Source organism: Nerophis ophidion, linkage group LG02, assembly GCF_033978795.1.
Source record: "Nerophis ophidion isolate RoL-2023_Sa linkage group LG02, RoL_Noph_v1.0, whole genome shotgun sequence".
In the NCBI taxonomy this organism is placed as follows: Eukaryota; Metazoa; Chordata; class Actinopteri; order Syngnathiformes; family Syngnathidae; genus Nerophis; species Nerophis ophidion.
The window spans coordinates 2,475,563-2,500,625 of record NC_084612.1 but is presented as its reverse complement, the minus strand read 5'-3'; the positions used below and the strand labels follow the sequence as shown (position 1 = coordinate 2,500,625).

The 25,063-nt window shown below is 40.0% G+C and overlaps 1 protein-coding gene across 2 annotated transcripts in view; it reads right to left on the bottom strand.

Annotated features, from left to right (window-relative positions):
• vps13c (vacuolar protein sorting 13 homolog C) overlaps positions 1-25,063 on the bottom strand; it is a 91,668-nt gene that overhangs the window by 35,513 nt on the left and 31,092 nt on the right. For both annotated transcript variants that reach the window (XM_061875996.1, XM_061876005.1), the window contains 38 exons: positions 23,831-23,972; positions 23,664-23,764; positions 23,441-23,583; positions 23,168-23,360; positions 22,976-23,090; positions 21,959-22,095; positions 21,678-21,807; positions 21,493-21,610; positions 21,271-21,403; positions 20,368-20,440; positions 20,187-20,287; positions 19,964-20,117; positions 18,400-18,479; positions 18,254-18,313; positions 18,021-18,168; positions 17,838-17,954; positions 17,655-17,758; positions 16,270-16,437; positions 13,060-13,364; positions 12,853-13,000; positions 12,676-12,784; positions 11,462-11,595; positions 11,236-11,398; positions 11,086-11,165; positions 10,823-10,882; positions 9,203-9,359; positions 7,894-8,013; positions 6,158-6,261; positions 5,871-6,038; positions 5,431-5,735; positions 5,165-5,312; positions 3,241-3,379; positions 3,015-3,133; positions 2,589-2,755; positions 2,254-2,507; positions 1,696-1,922; positions 343-435; positions 19-252 (listed from right to left, as the gene is read on the bottom strand). In XM_061875996.1, coding sequence (XP_061731980.1) covers positions 19-252; positions 343-435; positions 1,696-1,922; positions 2,254-2,507; positions 2,589-2,755; positions 3,015-3,133; positions 3,241-3,379; positions 5,165-5,312; positions 5,431-5,735; positions 5,871-6,038; positions 6,158-6,261; positions 7,894-8,013; positions 9,203-9,359; positions 10,823-10,882; positions 11,086-11,165; positions 11,236-11,398; positions 11,462-11,595; positions 12,676-12,784; positions 12,853-13,000; positions 13,060-13,364; positions 16,270-16,437; positions 17,655-17,758; positions 17,838-17,954; positions 18,021-18,168; positions 18,254-18,313; positions 18,400-18,479; positions 19,964-20,117; positions 20,187-20,287; positions 20,368-20,440; positions 21,271-21,403; positions 21,493-21,610; positions 21,678-21,807; positions 21,959-22,095; positions 22,976-23,090; positions 23,168-23,360; positions 23,441-23,583; positions 23,664-23,764; positions 23,831-23,972 — 5,451 coding nt within the window. The remainder of the gene's footprint in view (positions 1-18; positions 253-342; positions 436-1,695; positions 1,923-2,253; positions 2,508-2,588; positions 2,756-3,014; positions 3,134-3,240; positions 3,380-5,164; positions 5,313-5,430; positions 5,736-5,870; positions 6,039-6,157; positions 6,262-7,893; positions 8,014-9,202; positions 9,360-10,822; positions 10,883-11,085; positions 11,166-11,235; positions 11,399-11,461; positions 11,596-12,675; positions 12,785-12,852; positions 13,001-13,059; positions 13,365-16,269; positions 16,438-17,654; positions 17,759-17,837; positions 17,955-18,020; positions 18,169-18,253; positions 18,314-18,399; positions 18,480-19,963; positions 20,118-20,186; positions 20,288-20,367; positions 20,441-21,270; positions 21,404-21,492; positions 21,611-21,677; positions 21,808-21,958; positions 22,096-22,975; positions 23,091-23,167; positions 23,361-23,440; positions 23,584-23,663; positions 23,765-23,830; positions 23,973-25,063) is intronic.

Here is a 25,063-nt window from a genome sequence, read left to right as displayed (position 1 = left end):
GAAGCTGGAAAGTCCTACTTTGACCTCAGCGGCAAAGCGCTCGCCCACATTCAGTCCATCCTGGTCTCTGAAGCTCTCCGTGACCTCAATGGCCTGGTCCACTCCAAGAAACCAGAAGTTACACGTGTAGATGTTACTGACAGACCACACGGTGCTGACATCCGGCCGCAAGTCATGGCTCTGCTCGCCGCTCTTCTTCGCGGTCATGGCAGCTGTTATGGTTCTGACTGTGTTGAGGATGAAAGGTGAGATCTGCCAAAAGACGTGATGATGAGAACATCGAGATCCATAACTTTACTCAATAAAACATCTAGCGAAAATTATAACTTTTTTTTTTTTTACCTTGACAATGATCTCTTCCACCGTCACTGAGCCGCTTAGTGGCTGGCTGGGATTTTTTTTTGTTTCCAGGACAACGGAGCAGGGCCTCAACACCTATTTGACCAAAGTCAGCATGTCACCTCAGTCAGGAGATTACTCCCATTTCACGTTCATATACACCAGGGGTGTCAAAAGCGTGGCCCGGGGGCCATTTGCGGCCCACGATAATGTTTTAACAGCCCACAGCACATTGTAAAAATACTATAAAAGAACAAAGAAAAAAAGTAAAATAAAAAAGCAAACAGTTGAAATGTAACGTGAATAAGTTGCCATGTTGAGTATAATAACACAAAGCTGACAAGCAAGCTGTTTTTTTCCTTAAAACTGTCATTGCTCAAAAAATTATATTGAATCACAATCAACGGTGTTATGAAATATTGACTTATCCCAGGCGGCAATTACTTCACATCTAAGATTCACTACATTGAGATACTTTTTTGGGAAAAAAAATGCATAATTTGTGTATTACCCATAAAAGAACATTTTTTTTTTTTTTACAAATTAACAAAAGAAATACAATAACTTATAATCGACAAAGAGAACTGAAGTTGATATAGAGACTTATGCGTTAAAAGTAAAACAATAGAATGTATGACTTATTTTTAAGACTTTTATGAGTGGGTCCCTTTTGAATTTTAGTGGGACTTTTTTTAATAAATAAAAAACAAATTAAAATACATTTTGGTATGAATTACTGACTTATTTAATGTTCCAATTGCATCAAATGTTACGCTTTGACATTTTACGGGGGGAAAAATTGCATATTTTGTGCATTTGCCATAAAAAACAAGGTTTTGACAGAAAAGGGTATAAAATATAAAAACAAAAATGTTATATTGACAGATATACTTCTGAAGTTGATCTAGAGATTTAAGTGTTGAATAAAAAAATAATATAATACATGACTTATTTTCTGCGATGAGGTGGCTACTTGTCCAGGATGTAAACACCTTCCGCCCGATTATAGCTAAGATAGGCACCAGCGCACCCCGCTACCCCAAAGGGAATAAGCGGTAGAAAATGGATAGACGGATGACTTATTTTTTATATTTTTAAGACTGTGAGACCCTCCAGGGTTACCGGGACCAAATTTGAGGACAGCCTTAAAGGTTAAAAAAATATTTTGTTGTATTGGTTTTTAAAATGAAAAATATCAAAATGGCCCCCTCTTGCTTTGATTTTTCAGTGGAAAATGTTTGGACACCCCTGATATACAGTACACTCTTCCTACGCAGACTGTCACTAAACCATTATAACAGGTGGTTCAGTCCTTACTCAAACATTCCCACACATCATCACTTTGGGAAACGTTACCGTGGTTACGGCTTTGTCCTGCTTGTTGCGGATGAAAGGACAGGCCAGGACCCTGAGTGCTCTCAAGTTAGCTCTCATGGTCTGGGCACCGTCATCCTCCACCTGCATGTTGAAGTCACACTGGAAAGACACCACCAGGGAGGGGGCGTCAGCCTTCATGAGGTTGGCCACAAACACCACCTCCGGGTCCACAACCACCGCACGGACATGTGTCCTCGTCATGGACGCTGCCGAGTGAAAAAAGAAAACTTGTTTGCATGTTAGCATCTTAAGAACTTGGTTTTCTTGATATCAATGAAGAGTTTGGATTATTGATTATTATTTGGGAATAAGGGCAAAGACAGCAAACGTAAAAAACTTTAGGTTTAGCTATACGTTTATTAGCCTTTTAATGAGTTTATATTTTATTTAGTTGTGGTGTGCCTCAGGGTTCAGTCCTTTGCCTCTATTTTTTCTGTCTCGCTCACCCAAATAAGATGGATAACTGAATAAATTAACAGCTACAGAATGCATGTCCTTATTTTGAAACATCGGAGGTCTTCCCTGTCTGTTTCTTACCGTTCTTCACATCAGTTTGAGTTTCTGCCACCTGTTTGAGGGCCAACCTATCACTCGGCGCCAAGCTGACACCGTTAGTCGGCACCTGTGGAAGAGCCTGGAGGAAGAAATCTGCAACGGCCATCAGGAACTCCACACTGGCACACACATAGAGTTTCTGCAGTACGGCCACCACCTCGCGTTCCCCAGCACATTGCCGGTACGTCACATCGATCATCACTTCGGAGCTATCCGAATCTTGCCGGCCGACCATCCTGCAGGTAAATGTTTAGTTTCGGCGAACCCAAAATGACCACCATGTGACTTGTGCTCAAACTGGACATAGGCGGACTTACCGTGAGGTCACCCTCTCCATGCCCGTCCTCTGGTCATCCAGAATACAGTTAGTCAGGATGGTGCTGACTTCCATGCTGCCGTTGTTACGGATCTTCCCTGAAGCCTTCAAGAGGTGGAGGGCAAACTCTCCCAGGCGGAGGTTCTCCTGGTGCTGGACACCGGAAGACTACAGGACAGACCACTGAGACTCAGATTGCCGGTATACTGAACCAAATCACCTGATCTTGGAGCACATGATTGATATGATAGAGATACTATTTGATGTCAGTAAAAGCACTTTAAAAAGAGGTTCTGTTTCCACAGGTTCATGCTAAATATGTGTTAAATCTAAGATGAAGAATGTGGATCCTTGTTTCAAATTTTCAAACTTCGGAATTCAGCTTGTGTCTAAAAAGAATACAATCAATTGAGGTTTCTTCACCAACCTGTTTGGCTTCATCTCTGTACAGAACCAGACCAAGAGATTCAATGCTGAAGTTAAACTTCACAGTCTCCAAAGTTTCATCCTTGTCGTCCACATTCACACCGAGCTTCTCAGCACCACCTGAAGCACCAACACATCAGCAAAATTGTAAGTTATCGTGATTAAAAATATCTTCATGTTTGTTGGAACAAACTACAAAACATGAAGATGATAAACCCTTTTGAGACCTGTCTGAGGACCAATAGGTGCTTGCAGCTGTAGACTTGTTTCTTGTTTTGGGGCACTTGGTTCCATTTGAGCAGCCTCTGCAAGGTTCTCTGTGAGTATCTTCAGCAGCACCTTAAGATCTTCCTGGCTAATCTCCACCTACAGGGCCAAGCGATACAGAACACCGAAGCACGAGTGATCAGATCAGATGAGAGGGATCCAAGGTCCTAGTTTAGCCTAAGCAGACTGTTCTGGTTTTCTAAACTATAGCCAGGGAGTCTCTGGATGTTTCTCAGCATCAAAGATAGTTCCATGGAGGATGGGGTTGGTCTGAAACTGAAACCCAGTCCTTCTGTACAGTCCAAGATCATAAAACAAGCGTGGACCAAAGTTTTGAAAGAAAGGTTTTCCTTTGACACAGAGAAACAACTTTTAAAGCATGGATGTCCAAACCTGTTGACTTGGGGGCTGCATTGGGCTAAAAGAATTTGGCCAGGGGCCGAAAGCATGTAAAGTAACACACACATATACATACATACATATATATATATATATATACATATATATATATATACGTATATATATATATATATACATATATATATATATATATATATATATACATATATATATATATACGTATATATATATATATATACATATACATATATATATATATATATATATATATATACGTATATATATATATATATACATATACATATACATATATATATATATATATATATATATATATATATATATATATATATATATATATATATATATATATATATATATATATATACATACATACATACATACATACATACATACATACATACATACATACATACATACATACATACATACATACATACATACATACATACATACATATATATATATATATATACATATATATATATATATATATATATATATATATATATATATATACATGTATATACACACATATATATATATATATATATAAATGGATTTATAAATTGAATGTATATATTAATATTATGGATATATGATCAATAAAATGGATACATAATTGATATAAATGAATATTAAGAGTATATGTAAGTTTGACTCCTACCTTTTTTACTTCTGTCACGACCTTAAAGTTTTGTAATCAATCAGAAATATCGAGCAGCTGAAATGTGCCAAACTTGGATGAGTGTGGAGAGTGTTTTATATTTTCCCATCATGAACTCTAATGGATTTAAATGGGTGTCATTTTCAATTATTTTATGGTGTTTTCATAATATCCACGATGTTCAGTGAGCAGGTTGTGTTATGTGTGTGGACCTCTAGGCTAGTTGCATTATTTTTTTGCACCATGACAAAGGAAGGTTGTTTGGATTTTTTCATATAGGTAAATGCTGTGCTACTATTCCAAAGTGCTTTCAAGTGTCATAGATTTGATTTACTCACATTGTCCCCAAGATGGCAGTAAATATGTATTAATCAAGGTAATTAAGATTAATTTAAAAGCACTCCGCAGTGCGATGCTTTGTTCGACTCATGATGTCTTGCAGGCCAAATTGAAGAGGCTGGTGGGCCGCACTTTGCCGACGGGCCATAGTTTGTAGTTTGGACAGCCTTGTTTTAAAGGTTCACAGGTACAAGTGGAACTTCAAAGGAAGGGTAACTCTCAGACTAGCAATACTAGCGATAATACTCTCCAGGAGACCTGAGGACACACAATACCTTCGGAGGATAACACATGGACTGGATGCAGGGACAACGAGAGACGAGTTAGCCTCAGCATTAAATCACCACAAAACTTTGTTTCATTGTCTTTTTGCACAAATCCACTTCCCTAAAAAACATCCTCATTCCTCCTGAAACTCATTATATACTGATCCTCCTGCCCTTTCAAACCGATCCCCCATTCTTCCGAAATAATACCGAACCTCCTCCTCTTCCTACCTTCATTGGCTTAAGGTCGCCGTCCACCTCTACGGCAGCCATCTTCTTGTACCAGGATGCTGCTAAGTTCCTGTTGACCCTTAAGTGCAGGTTGACGGGTTCCAGCAGATCGCTGGAGGGTCGACCCAAAGTTTGGTCCAAACAGATCCTGAAGGACAACACACATTATCCCACAAGTCACTCTGCAAAGGAGCGCTTCGTTCACCCAGCACAGTTTCCGAAGGTGGATCTTTTCAGCTTGTCTTATTTTCTACTGCGGGACTGACCTGGATAGTTTTAGCTGTGTCAGCTGAATGTCCATGTTGTCGATGACGGCGGGGAGGGGGCATCCGTCAACTGGCAGGAGGGAGAAGGTGTTTGCCACTGTGATCAGACCCAGGTCCATCACAAGGGCCTCATGGGAGGTGGATGACTGGGGGATGATGATGAGTGGCGCCTTCAGTTTGACGTCCAAGGACAGGCGGAAGCTTTTCTGAGCAAAATCCCGGACGCTGGATGCCGCCCTCTCCGCTGCCTGAGCTGTGGCGGCACTTAGAGCTACCTTGGCTGTCTGGAAGTTGTTGGTGAAGTTCTAGGGGCAAGGTCATTGACACCGAATTTAGCCACATCCATTGTGGATGTAATAAAATTTAAAACGAACAAAGGGATGAGCTGAAATGTGTTAAAAAGCGACTTTGATTGAAAAGAGGACACAGCTGAGACTCACCAGCAGCGACATGACCAGCTTGTGCAGGTAGACCACCTGGATGCAGCCCACGTTCAGCTTCACACGACCATCGGTTTTGGCCGTGTCTGCGTATCCAGAGCCTTCTGTGGCATTGGGAGTCAGACTCATGGAGAAACTGAACACCTCATCGCCCACGATGGAGATGGCCTGAGGATGGCAGAACACAGGCGGTCAGTGACCTTCATTTGCAAAGAAAACATTTGCGAAGACACTGATGATTTGTAACTGTCTTATTTATTGCTGTAAAATAAAGGTGCATGTATGACCTTCTTGTGGATGCTTGAAGGATCCACGTTGAGGACTATGAAGTCCTTCAGGCGTGCTGATATGTGAGTCTGCGGTCCTTGCACCAGCAGCAATCCGTTTATACCTGTAGAACATGTCAAGTCAACATGTCAAAACAAACACATAAAACTGGGGTGTCCAAACGTTTTCCACGGAAGAATCAAGGCATACAGGGCTATGTTAATATTTTACATTTTCAAAACCAATACAATACTATATACATATATATATATATATGTGTGTATATATATATGTATATATATATACATATATATATATATATATATATATATATATATATATATATATATATATATATGTATACATATATATATATTTTTTTTACTATCAGTGCTCCCTTAAAGTTTGTTCCGAGGGACCAGAAAGGTCTCAGTCATTAAAATATTAAAAATAAGACATATTTTTTTTAATTCAATGCTTAAATGTCTAGCTCATCTGTAAATATGAAGTTGTTTTTTTTTAACATTTTATGCCCTTTTTGTCAAAGCCCTGTTTTTTATGGCAGAAGCACAAAATATTTCCCCGCAAAAAAAATTGTAAGTGGAATATTATATCTAAGGTATTTGGAGTCCTAAAAAGGTCAACAATTCATGACAACACTGATTTTAATTCATTATTTCTGTTCGAGCAATGAAAGCTTAAAAAAAAATCCAACTAAAATTCTTGGGAATCCAAAAGTCTTAAAAAAAGGTTTAAATCTTTTTTTCTTTTAAACTTTCAATTTCAGACTTGTCCAGGGGTGCCCGAATGCAGCTGAGATAGGCCCCAGCACCCACCTCGACCCTAAAAGGGACAAGCGGTATAAAATGGATGGATGAAACTTTCAATTTCAAGTATCTCTCTACATCAACTTCAGATGTACTTGTCGACAACAAGTTTTTATTATTTTGTAAATATTTTTTGGTTTGTTTTATGCCCTTTTTGTCAAAGAATAATAATGCACAAAATGTAAAATTTCCTCCCAAAAATATTTCAAAGTGTTTTTTTGATCTGAAGTAATATAAGCCTTGAATAGTTAAATAATACCTAACATTGACTTTGATTTATTATTATTTTTTGAGCCATTACACTTTAAAGGAGAAACACATATATATATATATATATATATGTGTATATATATGTATATATATATATACACATATATATATATATATATATATATATATATATATATATATATGTGTATATATATATGTATATATATATATATATATATATATACACATATATATATATATACACATATATATATATATATATATATATATATATATATATACATATATATATATATATATATATATATATATGTATATATATATACATATATACATATATATATATATATATATATATATATATATATATATATATATATATATATATATATATATATATATATATATATATATATATATGTATACATATATATATATATTTTTTTTACTATCAGTGCTCCCTTAAAGTTTGTTCCGAGGGACCAGAAAGGTCTCAGTCATTAAAATGTTAAAAATAAGACATATTTTGGTAGCTTTGTGTCATCAGAGTGAACATTGCAACTTTTTCACGTAAACTTTTCACTTGTTTGCTCTTTTGTTCCACTTATTTTTTAACATTATTTTTAAAATGTGCCGCGGGCCACACTTTGGACACCGCTGATGTAAAAAATGGACTCCAAACTGCTTTGACTTGGTACCTTGGATTTTGATGTCGGCCATGTTGCAGCTCTGGTCACACACCAGGACGTTGAAGGCCCCCAGTGTCACCATCACCTTCAGGTCGATGACCTCCCTATGTGCGGGCGACGTGGACACGTCTGACAGAAACAAAAAAAAGGAGTTTATCCACTGTACAACTGATACAACTGCGTTTTGTTCAGGAGAAAACACAAAAAAGCTGATGCAAATAATAACAGAAGAAATTAACATATTAAAAAGATGGTTTGACAAAAACAGACAATCTTTGAATCTTAGTCAAACTAAAATAATGTTACTTGGTAACAGTAGCAGGGAAAGGCAAACATAAATACAAATAGCCGGAGTAGACATTGAAAGGGTAAAAGAAAGCACAATTTTGGGGTGTAATAATAGATAACATAAACTTGAAACCTCATGTAAAAAATATACAACATAAAGTAGCAAGAAATAAATCAATAATGAAAAAAGCAAAATATGCTCTGGACCAAAATTAATTTCATATTCTCTACTGCTTGCTAGTGTTACCATATCTGAGTTATTGTGTAGAATTATGGGGAAACTACTACAAAAGTACACTTCATTTACTAATAGTGTTACAAAAAAGATAAATTAGAATAATACATAATGTTGGATATAGAGACCATACAAACCCTTTATTTATTGAATCACAAATATTGAAATTCAACGATTTGGTGAATTTGCCAACTGCTAAAATTATGTACAAAGCAAACTATCACCTGCTACCCAAGAAAGTACAACAGTTCTTCTCAACAAAGAAGAGAAATATATCCTTCGAAAAAAATATAATTTGAAACATTTGTACACGCGTACAACACTTAAAACCTTTAGCACATCAGTATGTGGAATTGAAATATTTTTAAATGGTTTAGCTAAAGAAATCAAACAAAGAATCAATATAATACAGTTTAAGAGACTGTTCAAACTACAAGTGTTTACAAAGTATATAGAAAAACAAATATGATAAACATCATGAACTTTTTTTTTTAGATAATGATTATTTATGCATTTAATATTTGTTTATTTACTATGGTATATTAATTATTCATTTATTCACTGTTCAGTTACAGAGGACAAGGAAATGGGATAGAATTGCTAAGATATGAAAAGGGGTAGGATTAAATAAACTCTGCTTCTTCCTACTCCTTTTCGGACATGTTGTAATGAAACAACAGGAAATATGTGATGCATTACACTGTATCGTATGCATGTTCAAAATAAACAGAAACTGAACAGAACTGAACTATAAGTCTCCCTTGTGAAAATGTATTGCTGTGACTTTGTACGTACTCGACTTGGTGGTCATCATTTTGCTGTCTTCCGCTTTGAGCCTAACAGTTTTCTCCGAAGACGCCATGCTGCCTGAAGACAGCGCTCCTGACAGGAAGTTGACGGCAGACAGGAGAGCTTGGGTGTGGAGCATGAGGTCGAGCGAGGCGAAAGTCACCTGAAAGAGAGGACAATTGGAGAAAATGTACTGTACTGTACTCTGATGAGGTGGTCTGTTGGAGCTACTATGGCAATACAGTGGCTCATTCACCTATTGGCGGATTTTAGTAATGAAAAATTATTATTTGTAATTTTTATGGACAAAATCTGGCCATTTGTGTTATGAAAAAAATAACAAACATATAATAGATCCAAGTTGATCTAAAGCAGGGGTGGCCAACAGTCAGACATTGTATTGTAGGATTGCACGTTTGTCACTTATTTGATTTGTTGTTCATTATTACCTCGTAGAATAGTAGTAGTAGTAGTAGTAGTACACGCACACACACACATGCGCACGCACACCTCTGCTTAGCCAGATTTATTGTAAATGTCACACACCAATATGATAATGACAGAAATTGCCTCCTACAGTCCTAAGAACACAGGCCAGGCTCAATGTCTCACACAGGCGAGGTCAAAGTTCCAGCAAGTCTGAGGTGCTGAAGATTTGAAATGTGCTAATGACATCCGACATATATATGTTAATAAGAATAATATTTTCAATAAATATTAAACATCTTAAAATCATTTTTTTGCCAGTTAAAAAAACAGGCTCGGATTGTCTTTTTGTTTGTTGCCATCACGTGATCACCGCATTTTGCTTGTTCGTCCGTGTTAAAGGGCATATATTGCCCATCTAATGTGAAGCTGAAATATTCCTATTTTTTGTTACTTTGCTGTACACTCAAATAGCTGTGATAGCGGGGGAAAAAAAAAATATATATATTTATTGCACTAATCAAAACCTCTATGTGAACTCATAAGCGCCGCATGAGATTGGGTTGGCTAGGCCTTAGCTGAAGACTTAAGCAGCGGAAGTAAAAAAAACATGCATGACTTATTTTTCACTCTTTTATGAGTGGGGCTCTTTTGGATTTTCAATAATTTTAGTAAACTTTAATAAAAAACAAAAAACTGTCTTTAAAAAAAAAATTATACGTGAAAATCAGTGTTGTGATTAGTTATTAAGGCTCCAATTACTTCACATCAAATATTCCACTTTGAAATTTTTTTCGGGAAAATATTACATATTTTGTGCTTTTGCCATAAAAAGAAGATTTTGACCAAAAGGAAATAAAACATAAAAAGAAACAAAAACAACTTTAAATCATCAGATAGACCTTCTAAAGTTGAAATACTGATTTAAGGGTTAACTAGAAAGAAAATAGATGACTTTTTTTAAAACATTTTATGACAGAGACCCATCCAGGTCTTTTGGACCAAATTTGAATAGAGACCTGAAGGTTAAAAATGTTTTATATAATGTACTGGTTTTGAAAATAAAAAATATCAAAATGGTGGAAAAAGAATGGATGGATTTTTCAGTTTGCGGCTCTCAGTAGAGAAAGTCTGGACACCGCTAGTATGAAAAATGTAATGTTACATTTTCTCATAAGTATTCGTATGTACTGTACTCACGTTAATCATTTGCTCCGTGTTTTTGTACACGCTGGAGAAATTGGGTCCGTGGCGATCAGCCTGAAGTTGTGGAAAAATCGTTAAGATAAAGACAGTTTTTTCTTTGCTGTCAACTAGGTTGGCAGCACCTGTCCCACAATACACCTGGTGCTAGGAAAAGGCATAATAATTAATGGTAATCTTTTCTTAATAACCAATTAAGTCAAATTGAGTGCCTTGCCCATCCCTGCCTAGTGAGATCAGGTGATCAGTGATGTCGTCACCTTGAAGTACTGCACTTTGAGCAGCTCGGCTCCAGACCCCACTGATGAGTTGACGAGACACAGCGGCTCACCGTTGGCGTCTGGTGCCATGGACAAGGGGTGTCAACAAAGTTAGAATATGAAGGAGGTGACAAGAGGGCAACTGCTGACCTTTGAACTCCAAACAGGTGAGGAGCATCTTCTTGATGTAGGTGGTGGCACAGGTGTCGTACTTCCTGACTTTAGTGTCCACGCCCAGGTGAGCAAGGGTGAAGACCAAGAAAGGAGATTCCTTCTGCTCGCTGGGCTTCTTTTTCTTCACGGTCAGCAAAACCTTGAAGGACAACCTATGGTCAGCCACCATCCAACATCCGGCACGCTCACACCGCCACACTACCTCTTGGACTTCAAAGTTGAGCAGGACGTTGACGGTGTTTTCACACGGACCGCCGTTAGCGATGGCGTCGCTGCCACGTTCCGATGACAACGTCACCTCTACCTGCCGCTCTGCGAGCTCCGCGGTGTCTGTGGCTGCAAATAAATGGCCCAATCACAGAAGAGAAGAGATTCGTTTTAAAGGCCTACTGAAATGAGATTTTCTTATTCAAACGGGGATAGCAGGTCCATTCTATGTGTCATACTTGATCATTTTGCGATATTGCCATATTTTTGCTGAAAAGATTTAGTAGAGAACATCCATGATAAAGTTCGCAACTTTAGGTCGCTAATAAAAAAGCCTTGCCTTTACCGGAAGTAGCAGACGATGTGCGCGTGACGTCACTGGTTGTAGGGCTCCTCACATCCTCACATTGTTTGTAATCATAGCCACCAGCAGCAAGAGCTATTCTGACCGAGAAAGCGACAATTTCCCCATTAATTTGAGCGAGGATGAAAGATACAAAAAAAAAAAAAAAAAGGTGATTGCAGATGTTATTACACACATTTACTATGATAATTCTAGAAAATCCCTTATCTGCCCATTGTGTTAGTGTTTTAGTGAGATTAAATAGTACCCAAAGTCAGAGGGGTGTGGCCACGGGTACGTGTGTTGATGCCAGAGTCTCTGAGGCAAGTCACGTTGCTGGAAGCTCCGCTGAAGTCGCCGGTAAGAGCAAACTTATTACCACAATGTTCTCACCGAATACTGCTGGTTGACATTTGGTCAGGATCCATACTAAAGCTTCGCCTTCGGGAATTTTAAACAAGGAAACACCGGCTGTGTTTGTGTGGCTAAAAGCTCCCACCTCCATCTTTCTACTTTGACTTCTCCGTTATTAATTCAACAAATTGCAAAAGATTCAGCAACACAGATGTCCAGAATACTGTTTAATTATGCGATTAAAGCAGACTATTTATAGCTTGGATCGGGCTGGAAAATAATGTCCGCCACAACCCGAGACGTTAAACGCACGCGTCATCATACCGCAACGTTTTCAACACGACACTTCGCAAGAAATTTAAAATTGCAATTTAGTAAACTAAAAAGGCCATATTGGCATGTGTTGCAATGTTAATATTTCATCATTGATATATAAACTATCAGACTGCGTGGTCGGTAGTAGTGGGTTTCAGTAGGCCTTTAACATAACCATCATCTCCCATCATGCTCACCTTGAGGTTTGCGTGGGTTGGCGTCCATTTTGTGCTCCCTGCTTCCTTCTCCAATGTTCTCCAGCAGAACCTTCATCAGCACACTCACGTCTTCCTCTCCTAGACCCACCTGGCGGAAACACCTAAAGTGAGTGTCGCCGTGACCACAAAGCCAACACTACACCCAAAAAGTGTTACCTTCAGGGACCGCAGGACTCCTTGGACGTGGACGCCGGGGATCTTGGTGTACCAGGCGGCGGCCATGTTCCTGGTGACGAGGAGCTCAACGTTGATTGGCTGCAGGATCTCAATCTCTGGCAGTGACGAGTCTTTGCTCAGCGTAGTTCTGTGAAGGAATGTCAGTTCAGTAGCGTTTGATTTCTGATGCCGGTGTGTAGCGGCTACCTGGAGAGCTTTAGATGCGTCAGACGAACGTCCATCTTGTCCACCACGACCGGCAGTGAGAAGCCTTCGGCTGGCAGCAAGGAGAAGCTGTTCGACACCTTGATGAGACCCAGATCCACTACCACGGCATTCTGGGAGGTGGACGACTGGGGGATAATGATGAGCGGCGCCTTCAGCTTTATGTCCATGGACAGACGGAAACTCTTCTGGGCAAAGTCGCGAACGCTGGATGCCGCTTTCTCGGCTGCCTGAGCGGTGGCGCTGCTCAAAGCTTCTTTGGCCGTCTGGAAGTTGTCGACAAACATCTGGAAGAAGAATTAGAGGGGAGAGGCAGACATGACACCACAAGATGAAGACCTCCAGAAAAGAATGCTTGTTGATTTCCTGCTAAAAAATATTAGTCTCATCTACAATTCATGTCTGCAGTTGTTTTTATGGTGTGAAGTTCATATTTTGTCTCATTTTTTAGCTTTATATCTCCTTGTTATAGAGCAATGTTTGCTAGCGATATCAAGATTCAATTTATGCTGTTGAGCCTACAAGAGATGTATTCATTTAGTTTATTAATACTATTAAGGATATTTCAATAATGCTAAAAAATAAATCCAAAGACTCTATAATGAGGTCATCCGTGTCCAATAAAGCACATGCTTTTCCCCGCACAAAAACTACTAACTTTTTAGTTTCGGTTATGAAAATCGAGAAAAAAAATACGGTGGATTAGACCAACAATCACAATATTTAGTACAAGGACTTAACATGATGTTAGTTTATTTGCACAAGCACTTCTTCATAGTTATATGTACACATAGCAACTTTTCTTTACGTATAGTTCAGCTCTCGAAAACTACTAATATAGTCGAGAATAAAGTTTCTCAAACAAATCAAATGTTCAAACAAACATTTCACAAAGTGATTGCTGCTGACACAAGCATGGTCTGATTGTATTCCACAAGATGATGAAAGGGATATTTTTAAGAGCCGATTTCATTGACACTCTTTTGTTTTTACCCTGACTTTATTATCTTAATGAACCACTTCTTTCCCGACTTCATCAAAGCTCTTACCTATCTCTTCATTTGAACAATTGGAACATCCAAGAACAGAACAGCAATGCCGCATTTTCTAACAGACACTCACTTGTTTTAATTTTACGCTCAAGCTGCTTGACCATCATGCAAATTAGGCTGTGAAGAAGAAATATTGTGTCATACACAACCCAGCTATATTCATGCTAAAAAATAAAAGGTTTTAGATCATAACTTTGTCCCAAAGTAGTCTTTGGGGTCTCTCACAAGGTCTGCCATGAGTAGTCGTGGGGTGTTTGTTGTTCAAGGTAAAAGCGAACGTTTTAATGAGTCTGTTAAAGTAATCCACACACCGTATGCTTAAAATGAGCAAAATACGTAAAGGTTACATGTTATTCTGAATGTGGCTGTTACTAAATTAGATATACACTATATTGCCAAAAAGTATTTGGCCACCTGCCCTGACTCACGTATGAACTTGAAGAGCCATCCCATTCCTAACCTATAGGGATCAATATGATATGGCTCCACCTTTTGCAGCTATTACAGTTTCAACTCTTCTGGGAAGGCCGTCCACAAGGTTGCGGAGTGTGTTTATAGGAATTTTCAATCAGTCTTCTAAAAGCGCATTGGTGAGGTCACACACTGATGTTGGTCGAGAAGGCCTGGCTCCCAGACTCCGTTGTAATTCATCCCAACGGTGTTATATCGGGTTCAGGTCAGGACTCTCTGCAGGCCAGTCAAGTTCATCCGCACCAGACTCTGTCATCCATGTTTTTATGGACCTTGCTTTGTGCACTGGTGCACAGTGTCCAGTGGCGACATGTTTTACACCACTGCAGCGCTTTGAATTTGAATTGGTGATGTATGCCTTAGATGCAGCTGCTTGGCCATGGAAACCCATTCCATGAAACTCTCGGCGTACAGTACGTGGGCTAATTGGAAGCTCACATGAAGTTTGGAGCTCTGTAGCAACTGACTGTAGAAACTCGGCGACCTCTTTATACTATATGCTTCAGCATCCGCTGACCCCTCTCTGTCAGTTTCTTTGGCCTATCACTTGGTGGATGAGTTGCTGTTATTCCCAAACTCTTCCATTTTCTTACAATAAAGCCCACAGTTGACTTTGGAATATTAAGGAAATTTAACGACTGGATTTGTTGCACAGGTGGCATCCTATGACAGTTCCGCGCTGGAAATCACTGATTTCCTGAGAGTGGCCCATTCTTTCACAAATGTTTGAAGAAACAGTCTCCATGCCTAAGTGCTTGATTTTATACACCTGTGGCCGGGCCAATTGATTAGGACAATTGATTCTCTTCATTTGGATGGGTGTCCAAATACTTTTGGCAATATAGTGTATACTTACAGCATGTATTATAAAATGCTGATGGAGGTGGATGTTTTATAGCGCCCTTTATAGGCGGAATAAAGCGAATACGATTTGCTCCATTGTTAGCTGACTTTTGCTAGCGTTTATTTACGAGTTAGAATGCATTGAAAAAAGAAAAATATGTGTTCTTGTCTTACATAAACGTTGTGAATGATAAACAGCAGTTCCCCTTTAAAAGAAAATTGATTCTTCATGAATCCACCTGGATGAAGCAGGACGTGAAGAAGGAACAAGCAGGTCATATGACAGTGAGGGGGGCGGGGTTAATGGATGGAAGTGCTCTCAGTTATGTTTACGAGACAGCGGCTGGTTTAAATATTTAAAGAAAAAAAATTAAAAAAGACGCTCAAGTTCAGGTAAAATCCGGTATGTGAGATTTGAAAGTCTGCTGTTGAAGTGTCACTTAGATTATCTAAATGAACAATTTGCAGCTAACAAAGACTGAATCAAAAATCTTAGATGATATGCTGGATCTATAAACCAAAACAGGCTTTCTTGGACCAAAGACAAGCAAATGATTATCGGGGTGTGAAGGTGTGATGGGGTATCGTGGTGTGGTGTGGCCGCATGCCACAGGCTATACCTCGTCAGCAGACGCACAATGAAAGCTAAAAGAAGCCTGAAAGGACAAAAGACATGAGAAAGAAGACAGGAAGTGTGATCGACAGAAGGAAGGGGCGCAGGAGGGAGCAACTTTCGGCCGGTTCTACAGCACGTGTCAGGATTTGAGTACATGACCACGCGCTTCTGAGTATTAATGTGTTTTGTGTTTGTGTGCAGTTGTCTAACCAGCAGGGACATCAGGAACTTGTGCAGGTAGACGATCTGAATGCAGCCCAGACGCATGGTGACTTTCCCGTCCACCTTGGACATGTCGCTGTAGTTGTCCCCCTCGGTCGCCCCCGAAAACAAGAACAGTTGGAAGCTGAACACCTCCTCCCCTACGATGGAAACCGCCTGGTGAAAAAGGACAGGACGCCAGTGAGCAATGAACTGTCCTCTTTTGTGTTCTTTATGTCCCTCTTGTTTTCATGTGTTTTTTGACCTCTTATTTTCGAATCTGCACTGCAGCCACATCATTTGCCCATTGTGGGATGAATAAAGTCTATCCTCTCCTATATATCAGGGGTGTCCAAACTGTTTCCACTGAGGTCCGCACACTGAAAAATCATATCGTGCAGGGACAGTTTTGATTTTTTTTAATAATAAAAACCAATAGAATATATAGATTTTTTTTTCACCTTTAGGACTACGCTCAGGTTTAGCCCCCGGGACCCAGAAGGGTCTGAGTCATAAAAATCTTAAAAACAAGTCATATAATTTTTTTTTTCAACACGTCTTGATCAGTAAATCCACTTCAGATCAACTTTCGATCCATCTGTCAATATTAAGTGTATTTTTATGATTTATGCCTTTTGTGTTAAAGAAAACCCTGTTTTTAATGTCAAAGACACAAAATATGCAATGTTTTCCTCAAAAAATATTATAAGTGAATTATTTGATCTGAAGTAATTTTAGCTTTGAATAGGTCGATATCTAATAACAACATTAATTTTTATTCATTATTATTTTTGAGCAATGAAACTTAAAAAAAAAATCCCACTAAAGTCTTTAGAGATAGATAGATTTAACCCATGTAAGTGTTAAAAAAAGGTTTGATCTCGATTATAAGTTCAAACATTTTTTGGGGAGGTTTTATGCTCTTTTTGTAAAAGAAAACTTTAGTTTTTCATGGCAAACACAAATTATGCATTATTTTCCCTAAAAAACATTTCAAAGCAGAATGTTTGATGTGATGGAATTGGGGCCATGACTAGGTCAATAATTCATTAATTTTGATTCATTATTATTTTTTGACTAATGACAGTTTAAATTAAAAAAAAAACAGACTGCATAGCAGTTAAGTGTTATTAGAGTCAACATTACATTTTTTTCTTGTTACATTTCACCTGTTTGCTCAGTCATGCCACTTTTAAAGTTTTTTTTTTTGGAATATTCTTTTGAATGGGCCACGGGCCGTTAAAGAATTAGCTGCAGGCCGCAAATGGCTGCACTTTGGACACCCCTGTTATAAGCAATAAATACACAAAGAGTAGTAAGATAAAATTGAGGTTCAGAACTGCGGTGAGCAAGATGTGGTGGGTGGGTCTTCATGGGGACTCCAACAAACAGACCTTGGTGTGAATGCTTTGAGGGTTGACGTCTCTGACCACAATGTCTCGGAGTCGGGCAAACACCTCCGTCTGCTTCGCCTGCACCAGCACTGACGCATCAATACCTGCAAGGCGGCGACATTCATGCGCACAAACATCACAGCAACAAAAACAACCCTAAATTCTTCCCTTCATATCTCCTACCTTGGACCCGAATGTCGGCGATGCGACGGCGGTCGTCACACACCTCCACGTGGAAACACCCCAACATGGCGAACAACTTGAAGTTGAATGCTTCAACATTTTTAACTCCTTTGGACACTGGAAGGGCAGTTAAAAATCTTAGCTTACAGATTGAGTACAAGCATCAAGCATCTTCCGACTCACCCGTCCGGCCCCATCCCTTTTCAACTTGCTTCCTTGCATCAGGGTTGCGAGGAGAGAGCAGCTGTGGTGGCATCGCGCTGGTCAGGAAGTTGATGGTTGCAAGCAACGCTTTAGCATGAAGGAGGAAGTCCAGGGAAGAAAACTCCACCTGCAGCAGAGCGACACCTTGAGGTCCAGGTTGCACAGACAAACATATGGCTTGTGGTAACAAGGGAAACGCTTTTTTGTCCCACCTTTAGCATTTGCTCTGTGTTATTGAACAGTGTTTGGAAGCTGGGCCCGCTAGGGTCAGCCTGCACGACGACATGAAAGTAGTCAAAGCGGCGTCACCTTTAGTGTCTCAGTGGAAGGGACTCCTGTGTGTCATATTGTTACTTACCTTGATGAACGCCACCTTGAGAAGGTCCGAACTCTGCTGCTCGGAGCAGCTGATCAGGTGAAGTGGAGGACTGCCGTTATCTGCAAAGTCAAAACACGCTGCCGTGATTGTCCAATTAAATATGGCTTGACAGATCCTTTATTAATAACACTTTCACATTACGCTTGGCTCTCCATTTCGGGGCCAACAAGGCTATCTCTGCTGGCCTAAACACTTTCAAAAGCACTGACATAACTTCACTTCTACTATTATGTTCCATGAAACGCTACTCGTTATTCCATACAGTATATTATTCTTCATTTTGCAGTGTGTCTTTTGACTGCACTGCTGGATTTTTACGTCCAATCAGATTTAATCTTCTATGTGTTGCCATGTCAAAATACTCTGCCCAGGGCCTTCAGAAATAGTAGCCCGGGCCGATGTCACCTGAGGGGGACCTATGATAAATTTGATATTATCTGACTTACAAATGTTTTTACAATGATGGATACTCATGTTAAACAATGTCATTTAGATCATGTATTTTGGCGTGAACTTGTTTTTAGTTTTGGATGCCTTTTTCTACAGGGTTTTGCGGTCTGGCTACATTGTGACTTGGGGGGCCGCATTGGGCTTGTCAAATGATACGAAAGCCCGTACCAATCAAAAAGATGATTAATCACTTAACACATAAACCATAAACCTTAGGTCAGGTTAATTCGCATATACCGCATAAGAAGGGACTTGAAAATACACGTACATATAATTATGTGCCACAATAAATACACTACATTAATAATGATTATTATAGCTTTACCACTTTAGCCATCATAAATTATGCGCTTAAACTTCTCTATGACTTTAGCTCCAGACATTTTCTGTTTGTTGAGATTGTCATTACTGCCACAAGTGGGAGAAAAGTGAATTACAACTGAGTACGGCTGCGGCCCATACAGAGAAACATATGTTTTTTTGGTGGCCATCTACGGACCCCTCGTGGCCCAGCTATGGTTAAGAAACACTGGTTTAGACCACAAATATGTTTTTTCAATGTAGATTAAACTCATTATACTGTAGATCCCCTTTATCTATAACACCAATGGGCCTGTTTATTTAACCAATTAGATTTCTAAACTATATTATTGATGGTTTATATAATTGTAACGTGAGAGTGGGGGTGTTAGGAGCACAAACTGCACAGGAGCGGAGCTAAAAACAGCATTTACTGGACTGAACCACTTGGTGGAAATGGGATTTTAAAAGTTAAAGTACCAATGATTGTCACACACACACTAGTTGTGGTGATATTATTCTCTGCATTTGACCCATCACCCTTGATCACCCCGGGACGTGAGGGGAGCAGGGAGCAGCAGCGGTGGCCACGCCCGGGAATCATTTTTGGTGATTTAATGCCCAACCCTTGATTCCGAGTGCCACACAGGGAGGTAAAGGGTCCCCATTTATATAGTCTTTGGTATGACTCAGCCGGGGTTTGAACTCATGACCTACCAATCTCAGGCCAGACACTCTTACCACAAAACCACTGAGCAGGTCAGGTTTAGAAGTTTCCTAGCAGATGTGTTACCTGGAACATCACAATAATCCAGCGCCACTGTACGCAGGTAGGATGTGATGCTCAGGTCGAAGCTCCGACTCTTCCCCTCAGCTCCAAGCTGACAGACACTAAGTGACAGCACCGTCTTCTCCTGGTCCGCTTGCCGCGTCAGCTCCAACAGTACCTGAACGCAACACTGTTGCTTTCACCTGAACTGGACAGAGTAGAAAAATGCAAACGGCAGCAGACGAACCTCTTTGACCTCAAATTTGAACTGAAGGTCTGTGAGATCTTCAACAGCCAAGCGCTGATGCTCGTCATCAGTGGACTTCCCGCTGGCGTCCTCATCGGAATCTGACATATGACAGAATTGATCCCAATGAACATAGATTAGATTAGGAGCGTCATTATCATAATTACCAACAACATTAAACCTGTCTCTGCCGTGCTGAGGAGGGCGGGGGGAAGACTGAGCGCACATGGTCGCGATTCTGCCAATGAGAGCACCTGCGGAAGGAAACACGCCCAAATATTGTAAACAATATCTATCAATCAAATAAAGTTAAGTTTCCCAATTAACTGCCTAGTGAAACCCACTACTACCGTCCACATAGTCTGATAGTTTACACATCAATGATGAAATCTTAACATTGCAACACATGCCAATACGGCCAGTTTATTTTACTAAATTGCAATTTAAAATTTCCAGCGAAGTATCTTGTTGAAAACGTCGCAGAATGATGACGCGTATGATGATGCGTGCGCGTGACGTCACCGGTTGTAGCGGACATGTTCTTCCAGCCCGATCCAAGCGACATTCAGGTATGACTATATAATCTTACTAAAACACTAGTAACACAATAAACAGATAAGGGATTTTCCAGAATTATCCTAGTAAATGTGTCTAATAACATCTAAATCGCTCCCACTGCCCTCGTCTTTTATTTTTTTTCTTCTAGTCCTTCACTCTCACTATCCTCATCCACAAATCTTTCATCCTCGCTCAAATTAATGGGGAAATTGTCGCTTTCTCGGTACGAATCGCTCTCGCTGCTGGTGGCTATGATTGTAAACAATGTGAGGATGTGAGGAGCTCTACAACCCGTGACGTCACGCGCACATCGTCTGCTACTTCCGGTACAGGCAAGGCTTTTTTATTAGCGACCAAAAGTTGCAAACTTTATCGTCGATGTTCTCTACTAAATCCTTTCAGCAAAAATATGGTAATATCGCGAAATGATCAAGTATGACACATAGAATGGATCTGCTATCCCTGTTTAAATAAGAAAATCTAATTTCAGTAGGCCTTGAAATATCTCATGTTCTACAATGGTTACCTTCTCAGTTGGAGTGGAGGGGGTGGAGCCCACGTGTGGCAGAGGAATGCTGTCTACCAACTCCATAATGTTTTGGATTTTCTGATCTGAGATCTTCACGTGCAAGAGCGGCAGCTCGCCTGAAACCTTCAACCTGCAGCACGAAGAACAGAGCGGATGAGGTCGGAAATGTGCGAGCCAGTCATTGGCAGTGGCGTCAGAAAGGTGGGAAGCGAAGCCTACCTGGGCATTCTGGCGTCATTGTCCACCATACACTTTGACAAACGCACAGTGAAGTCCAGCGGCTGAAGGATGTGCTGGACGGACGAACTCTGCAACCGAGCTGACTTCCAGGTCTCACCTGAGCAGGAAAAGACAGTGTGACGCCTTCCCCACAAGCAAAGTTGTGTGTGTGTAAGTGTGTGTACCTGACTTGCTGTAGAGGACTTGGACCCTTCGCAGCTCTATGTTGTATGGCTCGTACGCCCGATCCATGATCTCCTCCAGAGATGAAAAGGATGGCGACGACTGCTGAACGTTCTGCTCCACGCTGTTGAACTGCCACACATGGTGTCCACAGGTTAAACATGCACGCTCTACTCAATATGCGTGTGTGCGTGTGTGTGTGCGTGTGTGTGTGTGCGTGTGTGTGTTTGTGTGGTCCACAAGAAAAGCCACGACTTCATTGGCTCATTCAGGTGCGACTCACTTTAAGGCTGCCAAAGTCCACAATGATGAGCTCAGACGTGTTGCAGTAGAATCCTGACTTGGGTAGCAGCAGATAGGACGGACGCAGGTCTATCCTCAAGTCCAGAACCTTCCGGGTCTCAATGATGTGGGATAAACCTGCAAAGAGCTGAAACTGAGATGAACTGGGCCAGAAAGCTAGAACAGGGGTGTCTTAAGTTTTTTTTTAACGGTTTGCAGCACATTCTGAAAATACGATTAAACAAAAAAAAAAGTGGAACAAAAAAAAACAGGTGAAATGTAACAAGAAAATGTTGCAATGTTGACTAATAACACACCGCTGCCATACAGGCTGTTTTTTTTCTTTAAAACTGTCATTACTTAAAAAAGAACAATGAATCAAAATCATTGTTATGAATTATTGACCTATTCAAAAGTTCAATTGCTTCACATCAAATATTCAACTTTGAAATATTTTTTGTGGCAAAATATTGCATATTTTGTGTTTGTCATAAAAAAAAAAAGTTTGTCTTTCAAAGATTTAAAAATAAAATAGGTGTAAAGTTGATCTAGAGACTTAAAGCGTTGAAAGTAAAAAAAAAATCAATAAAACTTAATTTCAAATTTTTAACACTTAATTTTGGTGTGATTTTTTTTCAAACGGTATTTTTCTCAAAAAAGAATAATGAATTACAATAAATCATGTCATGACTTTGACCTATTGAAGCCTCCACATTCCTTCAGGTCAAATATTGTATTTATACATATTTTTGGGGGTAAAATATTGCCATTTTTTGTGTTTTTGCAAAACAAAACAGGGTTTTGACAAAAGAGGCATAAAACATAAAAAAAAAAAAAAACAACTTTAAATCGACAAGCTGATCTAGAGATTTAAGCATTGGATAACATATTTCGTTTTTTTGTTTTTTTATTACATGGGCCTTTTTTCAAAACATTTTTAAGACTGAGACCCTTCCGGGTCCCCGGGATCAAAGGACAGTTCTAAAGCTCCGAGAACCTGGTGAACAATCTAACCAACCTGTTGCTGTTTTTTCTTTAAACTCCTCCAGTTTGGAGAGTGTAGCAGAGGTCAAAACCTCCAAGTCCACACCCTTCCCCATCTTGAAGAATTCCACCAAACTGTTGACAGTCATCTGAGGAAGGAACACAACCAGAGAGATGAGCAGTGATCCTGCGATTTTGATACGCTGACTGCAATTTTGGCGTTTACAGCGTCGTAGATGATTTCCACGGGCTGCGAGTCCACCCTCAACAGCTGGTCGGCGGCGCTCTCTTCTGGGTTCAACTCAAAGGTAAAATTGAGCAGTGAAGAGGTGGAGTCACCTACTGAGGCAATGAGCGAGGGCACCGCCCCCTGCTGCAGTAATCCTGTCACATACCAGTGCTGCAGGGCCGCCTCCACCCTGCAGGGGCACACAAGAACAGACGTCAGAGTGTAGACACAGTTACATTACAGGAGAGTGCAGCGTGTGACCTCACACACCTCACGGCCTGAGCTCCAGGGCGCTGAGAGATTTTAGAACTAAGGTCAATCATCTGGACTTTGAGGATCTCTGGGACGTCCGGCTGGTCTCGGACAGTCACCGAGGTCCTGCAGAGCTGGAAGGTGACCACCACGGCGACGTACTGCGGCATGGAGATGAAAGAGATCAGATGGATATGGATACGGTAGACGAGAACCCACGGAGCCCGGTGGGCGTGTCTACCTGTTTGGGTAAAGTCAGGTTGTGAGAGCTGCCGCTGTAGCCGATGGCGGTGTAGAGCTTCTCCTTCTCCTCTGCAGTCATGATCCCGTCCAGAGCTGAACCTGGGGAGCAGAAAGACGCTGGCGTCACCTGACATTTTCCTTGCCGTCACGCAGTCGACCACCCACCCTCAGCCTCCTTGCTCTCCTCAGGATCCTGCTCCTCCTTCTTGGCCTTTCTGCTGAAGAAGCTGCTAAAGAAACCGCCTCCTCCCTGCTTCTGCCCCCCCGATGCCTTCTTGCTCCCCGGCTTCTGCCCTGAGCGGACCACCTGCAGGAAGGGGAAAGATCTAAATACCTCGCAGCCTTAAACATCATCATCATAGTGTAAGGCTGGGTGATATGGCTGAAAATATATATCATGATATAAGTGTTTTATATCGGTCGGTATTGAAAATCATTTACATTTTTTATCACCTATCGAAAATAAGGACCAGGACTTAACATATCAAATGTAACCATTTATTTTTAAACATAACCTTCCATTATAATCCCCTCAGCTATCAAGACAGAAAGGAAACAAAATGTTACCACAAACATGGAAAACAATCAATGTAAACACATTTCTAAAATCACATTGAACAATAACCTCTTAAAACAAAAAAAAAAGGACTATGTAAGAAATGCTTAATAAAGTGTAACAAAATAGTGCAAAACGTAAAAATGTAAACATAGAGAAACTCGAGAATAACAATTTTTTTGCAGGTTTAGTGCTTGGAAGGAAGTAACAGCTGCGCTCTAAAGGCGGTGTGGTATTACTGGTATCGGTAGGGACGAGCCACTTGCTAAATTTACAGACCAAACTGGTCTGACTATGATCTGTTCGAAAAAATCCCCCCCAAAACTGCCATACTGTCAAGTTTTATTTATTTATTCAGTCTCTGCAGTACTAATTTTTACTTTCTCTTGTCATTCCCCCTCCACATCCCTGATGATTAACTTGTGTGATGACTGTATTATGCTGATATTATATATTTGTACCATGAATTGATTAACGTGGACTCCGACTTAAATAAGATGAAAAACTTATTCGGGTGTTACCATTTAGTGGTCAATTGTACGGAATATGTACTGTACTGTGCAATCTACTAATAAAGTCTCAACCCAAAAAAAAATCAAGAGCAAGATAACAAGATAGCGGAACCAATCTTGATAGTTGATACTGTTACCTGATTGGTTGTTTGCATGCCCTCCCACTGATCTTATCCTGTGTTGCTGGGTTACCATAGAGTGAATGCTTTTGTTCATGCAACCAACCTTAAACGGAAATTAAAAACTTTCTTTTGACATGGAATTTAAAACATCATCGAACTTAGACATGTTTTAAGTTAAGTTAAAGTACCAATGATTGTCACACACACA